This window comes from Schistocerca americana, chromosome 1 (assembly GCF_021461395.2).
Source record: "Schistocerca americana isolate TAMUIC-IGC-003095 chromosome 1, iqSchAmer2.1, whole genome shotgun sequence".
NCBI lineage: Eukaryota > Metazoa > Arthropoda > Insecta > Orthoptera > Acrididae > Schistocerca > Schistocerca americana.
The window spans coordinates 936,802,313-936,811,665 of NC_060119.1; the positions used below are offsets into that span (position 1 = coordinate 936,802,313).

A 9,353-nucleotide genomic window follows, 5' to 3' on the forward strand; every position below is an offset into this window, starting at 1 on the left:
AATAACTGTAAAACAATGGCTATGTAATATCTGTTGATTTTTCAAACGCTTCCCACCTGATCTGTCGCAGTTTTCAACTACAAGCAATACGAAAATTTGGATTTTGCGACAAATTCTTCCAGAAAATTTTTCCAAGAATCCAAACAAAATGGCGATCAGCAGATGCAAAACGGTCGGTCCGCCAGGGTTGCCCACTATCGATGGCCCTATATGCAACTACTGTAGAACCCATCCTCAGTTCGCTCCCAGTCTTGGTATTATTATTATTATTATTATTATTATGAGATACGGACACAAAATCCAAAGTATTACCAATCGATGAAGTTCTTAAAAGATCAACAATCAGCCTGGTTAACCTGAAAAATCTATTTATAAATACTGTTAAGTAAGAAAGCAAGTAACAACCGTCATTTTTGACAAAATAATTCACAGCTCAGCTTTCTCAGAATCGCTATAGTCGAGAACAGCTATGTAACTCGAAAAGACAACATACACAACGCTAAGATGTGATACCATCATATTAAGAAAGGATACATAACCTCATGTTAGTTGACATAAGGTGTGGAAGAACATTCTCAACAATCAGCTTACGTCAGGTGTCAGGACAACATGGCATAAAGTCGTCAATGACACGATTCCCCTGCGCACAAAGCTACAGTCTATAAACCTTGAAGATTCGCCACATTGAGACAAGTATAAAATAGCTGATAGATGGATAAACATGTCACTATGCACATGGAATCGGAAATGACCGCAACAAGAACTCGCATGACTACTGAGGGAGGCAACGCAATACGTCGAGATACTAGAAGTTGTCACACCAGAGCAAAACTGTTACCACGTCCAACAAAATGATATGGTAATCTGGCTAACGGGTCAACTCGTACATTACCTAATAAAATCATAAAGATCGAGTTAACTGAAATTAAGTGTAAAACGAAATCATCTATTCTCCAAACGAAGAAAGAGCATGGAATCCATGCATTTGAGCTATTACAACGATGTACAGATTGCCGAGTGTCCGCCTTTTGTTTTGTATTTAATATTAATACTTTTACTCATGACGTTACTTGTAATTTAAATGCAACTTATACACTCGAAGCAGGTTAAAGATGGTAAAAAGTAAAAGCTCTTCGACGAAGGAAAATAAATTTACTTTGTAAATTAATTTATTTTTTTAAATTGAAGAAGGAACGTCAGTTTTTGCGCGTTCGAAAAATTTTCCTTATCATTTGATTTGCAACTGAGAAATAATTTGATTTAAATCAAACGAAACATTTACGTCAGTTGAGTTCTTCCATTGTCCAGGAGAATTTTATCTTATTTATTAAAATATAAGGCACGGAAGCAGTACCGAAAAGGCTACTAAGTTGAGCGGAGGAAAGGGGAAGGGGTAATAGGTGAAAAATAGACATTTCCCTTCAATCTAACCTTGACCTGAGGAATCGCTAAGAGCTACACGTGGTTCGGATTCCACGTTAAACTGGAATCCCCTTTCCGCAGCTGGGTAACTGGGAACACGCAAGCCGTCGATGACTTGCACTCAGTTTACGACTTGCACTCTGATACGGGTCCACACGTAATCAATATCGTTACAACAGCGCTTGAGGAATGCGCAGTTCTAGTGCAGCATTTGTACAATTGCATCTACGACAGCCGTGCGAAAAATGGGTAAAAGCCAGTGACCTGTTGGATGCACACTTCTCTTGTTACTTGATTTCGGGTATTAGAAAATCGTTCGTGGCTAATCTTCGTAAAAACTCCATTCATGGGCTGTGCTCCCAAATCAAAATACTTTTCTCCCATACATTCCTTTTCTCGGATTTTACTGGTTTTTAGCACGTTGTTACGCGGAACTGTCTTTCAGTTCTGAAACTTCCTTTTGGCATATTCTTCCTACTTTTGCTTCAGATAGTTCATTTATTTCTCTAAGGCTTGCGTAAAACATCTGCTTCATCCGTTTAGTACTGGCACGATGCGAGCTTATAAATAATTTCGGAAAATGTCTGCTTTTACCCGTTTTTCACGTTAAGGCTATTCTATTTTCGCAAGCCTACCCGTTACACAAATAACGTTCTCATGCAAACACAATGCAACATTGCGTCAGTTATGACTACAAGGTCTACATTTCCATATCACACGTTGGAGGTCAAACCTATCTTTGGCAGTCAAGTCCTTGACGTTTCAATGCCACTTTCACTTAAATTTTAAATAGCCTCTCACTTAACTTACTCGGTCAAATTTGAATCTGCAGATGTAAAGGCCTTTATTAACACAAGCGTACCTTAAATGTTTTTTCTTTCGACTCTTTATTGTCTACAGCCAAAGGATTTACATCGTTGAATATACTGGTTTCCGTCAGATCACGGAAGTTAAGCAACGTCAGGTGTGGCCAGTACTTGGATGGGTAATCGCTGTCCCGGCTACCGATTTAGTCAGCACAGTGGCTGTCTCTCATCAATTAAATATTATAAGTGTGCAGTTGATGTTCATTCTAACATTTTTACCTCTTCTTAACTGGATAAAAAGTCCTCCGTCCAGATTTTCAGAAAATTTGAGAAACAAGACCCAACCTGACTACCCTATCAGTTTCAAAAATGGCTGTGCGGAATTCCTGCAGCTAGAACCGTTCTTTAAGAATTGCTATTGAATTGCTAACATGACCAACAAGAAGTGGTACTGGAAAATCGGTTTAGGAAATCCGGCTTTGTGAGTCCCATGTAGAGATAGTGACTGTTGATGAAGATTATTCCATCGGGTTAGGGACGTTTAGCTCGGCGACCACCTCCACGCCTCACCCTCCTCCCCTCCACCAGTACTATTCGAGAGGAGTAGTCTGTGTGCCAACATAGAACTACCACTGCACTACACACACGCCCCTTACAAGAATTTACGCTTATCAGGTACATTTAACGCAGTACTCTCCCACTAGACGAAGGACAGATGCCAGTGTGCGCTAAGGATAGGAAAAACCATTCTTGTTTCACTGCTGAGTCTGTCTCTTGTGGTCTCCCAGCAAGTCACGTACTACGGCTTAGCCTTTACTGTCTTTTAGACGGAAGTAAACTAATTAGTTAACCTGTACATATCATTTCGTTAGTAATGATGATAGTGAACTCTCGAAAGATTCCTTTGCTTTGTGTCTTTCTCCAACAATCCCCGTGTTTTCATATCTATGTTACTTAAATGACAACTCAATTGTCTGACTGCATCCCCTTCTCATAAGGAAAATACTCCAATTTTAACGGCTAAAACCGAAAAAGTACGAATTTAATATGTGAATACGCGTATTCACTACCACTCATCAACTGTCGTATATCTGTAAAAAATTACGTTAGTGTACTATCAGTGTTTGCAGTTTACCGAATCTAAAGAGCACAAAAGTACGACTCGCTGAACAAACAGTTCCGTTTGACAGACAACTACAACCACAATGGTCACAAAAACCATAAACGACGTATTACTTTGCGATACCATATTTTTGTGCAAAAAAACACATGTTAACGCATGCAATACTTAAACGTTTACATTTTCCAAAATAGAAGCTGCTGTGTTTCCATGCGGTCTACCTTCAGTTGTCTTCGTAGTGCAAATGTAATCAGGGGATTAGAACACAGTGGTAAGCAACAACTTGTGACAAAAACGCTGTGGCTTGCGAAAATGTTCTCCTGCAGTGCGGCTATTACGAAGACGCGAACATGTTGTCATTGCCAAGTGTGGAAACCGTTCTATTCCACTGACTTTCAGTCACTTAATTGAAACTCCACATTATCACTTCCGACAGAAATGAGGGAAGAACATAGAACTACATAGAAGAAATTATTTTACTAAACATGATTCTCTAATCAGTAGATGTGTTAGTACATTATGTTTCTGGCAACTTTTTACATTTTCGCCAAGTAATACTTCATTCATGACTTTGTGGATATGGTGCACATAATCGTCTGCTACGCGCTGTTGTTTATTGCGCGACGTCTACTTCTGCAGTTTTTAGATTGTTTAACCTCCAAAGATCGACTGAAAACAAATTCAGAGGTTTACAGAAAAAAGACGTTGACATCTCACAAGAGGCCCATCAGAGCTGTTAATCATAAATTTTGATGAGTCTTAAGTACGTTGCAGAAAACCCACAGGGAGGCTAGCGACTTTTTCTGCAACGGCTGGTAGTTTCCGAGAAAATCGGTACTGAAATTTTAAGCGTACGGCCTATAACTGTAGCCTTATTCAAGTTCGACCAAGCGAGCGTAGCACGGCAGTTAAGTTTCGCGGACACCATGCTTTCGGTACGGGTTAAAATTCCAGGTCCGTACTATTTTTTTCTTAATTTTCATCCTATAGAACATCATTGAATGGTATATGTCATGCAAGTCCACCCGGTGGGAGGAGCGCCTGGTCCCCGGAACGAATCCGTCGCCGGACTTGTATCGAGGTCCGGTGAACCGGACAGTCTGTGCATGGTTTTTAGGCAGTTTTCCATCTGTCTCGCTGAATGTGGATGGGTTCCTCTTATTCCGCCTCAGCTACACTATGTCGGCGATTGCTCCGCAAACAAGTTCTTCACGTACGCGTACACCACCATTGCTCTACCATGCAAACATAGGGGTTACACTCGGATGATGTGAGACGTTCCCTTGGGGGGTCCTCCGGGGATCAAACCGCACAATAACTCTGAAAGAGTGATTCGGTGTGGAGCGGCGGAGATAATCGACGTGGGGTTGTGGACTGCGGCCTGGGACGGAGTCTCTCCTTCGTTTTTAGATCCCCGGTAAATGTACAATACAATACAATATCTCATGCAAAATCATTCTAATATGGACATTTTCGTGGTAATAATTTCATTAATGTGTCAATCACTACAGCAAACTTCCTTCAACCACGTATTCCGTTTGTTACAGAACAGATAACAGAATCATATCAATTGCTATCGCATGCTGTTCAAGAGGAAAATTCTGGATGGTATTTGTCGTAGAAGGAACCGAAATCCAGAATCGTAGAGTGCCACGCACATTTAATGACAGCAACTTTCTTGCAGGCACGCGGATTTTTCAAAAGCGATAGCGGAAAACACCACGCGTATTTTATCATTCCTGTTAAAGCAGTGCGGTTCTGGGCGCTACAGTCTGGAGCCGAACGACCGCTGCAGTCGCAGGTTCGAATCCTGCCTCGGGTATGGGTGTGTGTGATGTCCTTAGGTTAGTTAGGCTTAATTTGTTCTAAGTTCTAGGCGACTGATGACCTCAGAAGTTAAGTCGCATAGTGCTCAGAGTCATTTGAACCATTTGAACCTGTTAAAGCAGGTGCACTAAATTGATTCAGAAGTAAATACTGTATTTTTATGGAATCTTCTCACGAAGAAAGAAAAAAGAAAGAACAAGGAGTACACAGACAGGATTTTTACCACTACCACTAGCAGGTATTAGTCCAGAACATCAACAGCTGCTTGGAGCTCGCTGGCTCGAAACATTACCAACGTGACTAGTATAGGTGATACGCATAAAACTTCAGTGATACTAGAGGCTGTCGCATGAAATATTCCAGCCAAGTACTCGAGACTGGTCCCCCAACAACGAACCTAAGACTGAGAATCCGTGATTACAGGTCTCATGGTCCAGTTATCAGTATATTAACAGCAATCTAATTTGGTCTTAGACTTTCGGGCTATGTTACAATCCTTATCAGTCTACACGTTGACTACTCCTCTCGTAGCCAAGCCAGCAGACAATAAAAAGGAGTGTGAGGTTCATGATTGTTGTATCCAGTATCAACAGCATAGGGGTACCAATACGTAAAAATTCAAAATGCAGGAATTTCAGTGTTATAATATCCTGAAGCGTAGGAACGGGACATGTCACGACAGTGTGGAGGCTGTCACCACGGGCGTCATCTACTGTGGGAAACTGAAGGCCGACAGCTGTGGCGGCCAACGCCCTGCGTGTGGAGTCGGTGCAGCTATATAAGCCGGGAGCTGGCCACTCCACAGCATTCGACGCACACGTCTCTGTCAACTTACAACATGAAGTTTCTGGTAAGTACCACTTCCAGCTACCATACAACCACTTAAATTCGCATATCATACGAGTATGTTACACCTTCCATTGGGAGAGTGGGCGACACCTGGCCTGTAAATGTTCTACATCTAATCGAAGAATGTATTCGTTCTCATTTAAGCATTATTTGTCTAGCATATAACTGATTTAATGATCTGCCTCCGTAAAAGTTTACTTCCTGTCACGTAAGTCTTTGAAAATTTGCATTACTTTCTGATCTCATATTAGCATATTAGCAAGGCTTAACTGCCGATTGGTTTCCTCTTAAATTTCTTTTTTCTTTTGAGCAAGTACTTTGCTCTTCTAATGGCAAAGGGGACATGTTATAATCTGTAAACATTTGGTCGGTGTACCCTTCCGCAATATGTATGAATACGGAGTCATAGGCTCTTGAATAGAAATATTTACCTTGCCAAAGTACACCCTGCCATCAAAACATTCCTGACTTTTATTGAAAAAGACGAAATTCGTTCTTGGGTGTCAGGCTGGGCTTCATAATTTAAATATCCGTTCTTGAAGCCATATTATCAATTAGACAACTACATTTTACATGTGTAGCGAATGTCGTTCAGTACAAATAGGTTGTAGTGCGTTCAGACATCGGTGTGAGTCTATATGGCACTACACTAAGTTGGAAATGTAATTATCTATTTTTCTTCAGATTTAAAGTCCCCCATAGCCGTTAAGTTGTGTGAACGTAAATATTTCATTTGGGAACCCCGCATTAAAAAGCGTTAACATTTCCTGTTTACATTCACACTGCACATGCAAGAACTACCCTTTGATGACAGACAGTAACAAACAGTCAGAATTTCCTGTTACTTGCTTTCTGCATTCTAAATTCGGACCCCCCCCCCCCCCCCCTCAATAACTTTAACCTCCCTCGAATTACCTACGGTAGCAAATTTGCGATTCGTTGATACTTCATGACGCGTCCTGTCGACTGATCCTTTCTTTTAGTGAAGATCTGCCATAATTCCTTTTTCTCTTTAGTTCTATACAGTACCTCCCTATTAATTATCTGATACACCCATCTAATATCGAGAATTCTACTGTAACAACGTATAATTGAAGTTTCACGATATATATATATATATATATATATATATATATATATATATATATATATATATATATATATATTGAGATAGTTGACAATTTTCAATCAGAGAAAAATCCAGTCTGAATGGTTGCACAAGGAATATTATCGGTTCTAATGTGTCGGTGTCGACTAATCTGTATTGCACCGCAAAGCTCCTGCGAAGACGTAAATTTAATGTACACTGCTTTTGTAGGTGATTGTCTTGGCCGCCTGCGTGGCAGTTGCTTGCAGCCAGGAGACGCGAGAGAAGCGCGGCCTCCTGGGGGCGGGAGTTCTGGCCGCCCCCGGCGCTGTGTTAGCGCCGCGCGTCCTCGCCGCCCCCACCATAGCCGCCGCCCCCATCGTCGCCGCCCCCGCCATCGCCCACGCCCCTCTTGGCGTGGGGCTGGGCTTGGGTCACCCCATCATCGGTTGAACCGCTTCTAACTAGTCTATATGTGTCTGTGTGTACTGCGTGTGTATAAATAAAATCTCTGTAGCCTTATTTAATGTTTTCTTCACTCAACAAACCATTGCATACTTTTTCTACGCCCTGTTGTACATAACGGAAGTGCTTCATAAATCTAGCACTCCTGCTTACTTGTCTGCTCGGCTACCAGCAATCTAGTCACTATGTTCACATGTTTGTATATGTTGAATATTGTCAGATATTGCAGTTTAGCATCAATGTGGTTGTTCTAGAGAGTGTTGTTCATTACATACATACCTGAAAGTATTTAAATTCATTTCTCAGTGAAGTTAAGAATACATATTGATAAGCCAAATCGCAGGTTCGAATCTTGCTTCGGGCATGGATGTGTGTGATGTCCTTAGGTTAGTTAGGATTAAGTAGTTCTAAGTTCAAGGGGACTGATGACCCCAGAAGTTAAGTCCTGTAGTGCTCACAGCCATTTGAACCATTTGAACCATTTGATACGCCAAAACACTATGACTACTCTTCTGAAACAGTGTTGGTCGAACTTTTGGACGCAGTAAACCGGCGACTCGGTTTGATAAGGATTCGAGACGTCCTCTGTGCGTTTGCACAGGTATGTTTGACCAGATGTCCAGGCACAAGTCACACGTTTCACATAAATTACGGGCCAATGGTTTGTGTGAGCTGAGCTAGCGCCCGATAGCGTCCAAGATGTCTGCCATCAGATATAGATCAGATTAATTTTTGGCCAAGGTAACACTCATCAGACCATTGTAACACGATTGTGATCTTATGACAGTGCCATCTTGCTCGGAGATAGCGTAGTCATCAGGGTAGACATCAAGAGCGGAGAAGGTAGTACGCAGTACCACTCACGTAGTCCATAGCTATTACGGTGACCTCGGATACTCCCATGAAAGCCGAGATTACATCAAAGGAAAGCACTAGATGAGACATGCTTGTAGTCTATCAATGATGTTATGATATCGCCACATTAAACAAATGGTAAAAGAAACCATAGCAAAACTAGAAAGGGAATTACAATTCATTCATAAGAAACAAAAACATTCAGGTTTACCAACGACTTTGTAAATCTGTCAGACAGCAACGGACATGGAAGGTCAGTTTAACTCTCTAAGAGAGTTTATAAGATCACCGAAAGGAAAACAAGGGTAAACCATTGCCGATAAATTAAAGACATGATATTGAGGGAATTAGATTAAGAAAAGAAGGTACTAAAAGTTGTAGAAAGGCCATGCTATTTGGACTATAAAGTAACTTGTTACGGCAGAAATAATGATATAAACTGTAAACTAGCTATAGCAAGAAAAGCTTCCCACAAAAACTACGTTAACTTGGAAAATACACTGACGGAATAAAAGTTGTAACATCAAGAAGTAATGGTGCGACACAAAAGAAATTTCCTAAGCCTGTTTCTACACCTGAAACATGATTTCTATTCGAGTTTTGTCCCACTCGCATAAGACTAGAGATGGTAAAGACACTGACGACACAAATAAGGTATGCTTTAAACACACGCTGTAACGTTCGAGAGCGTTAGTTACATCTGAGATTGGGCAAGGTGAGTTGATGTTACTCAAGAATGCCCTTACGGCGACTAAGACGCTGTTATCAACACCTCACCGAGTTTGAAAGAGGTCTTCTAATAAGGCTACGAGAAAGTGATTGTTCCTTTTGCGATATTACAATAATACTTGGCAGGAATGTAGCCACTGCACATGATCCCTGGCAACGTTGGTCACGAGAATGAACGGTTGAAAGATGACCT

At 41.2% G+C, this 9,353-nt stretch overlaps 1 protein-coding gene across 1 annotated transcript; it reads left to right on the forward strand.

Annotated features, from left to right (window-relative positions):
* The first annotated feature begins 5,986 nt into the window (after positions 1–5,986).
* Positions 5,987–7,633, forward strand: LOC124615536 (cuticle protein 65-like). The gene is made up of 2 exons (XM_047143505.1): positions 5,987–6,025; positions 7,343–7,633. Exons 1-2 carry the CDS (start codon positions 6,014–6,016, stop codon positions 7,562–7,564), a joined length of 234 nt encoding a protein of 77 aa, XP_046999461.1. The 5' UTR covers positions 5,987–6,013; the 3' UTR covers positions 7,565–7,633.
* The last annotated feature ends 1,720 nt before the right edge of the window (positions 7,634–9,353 follow it).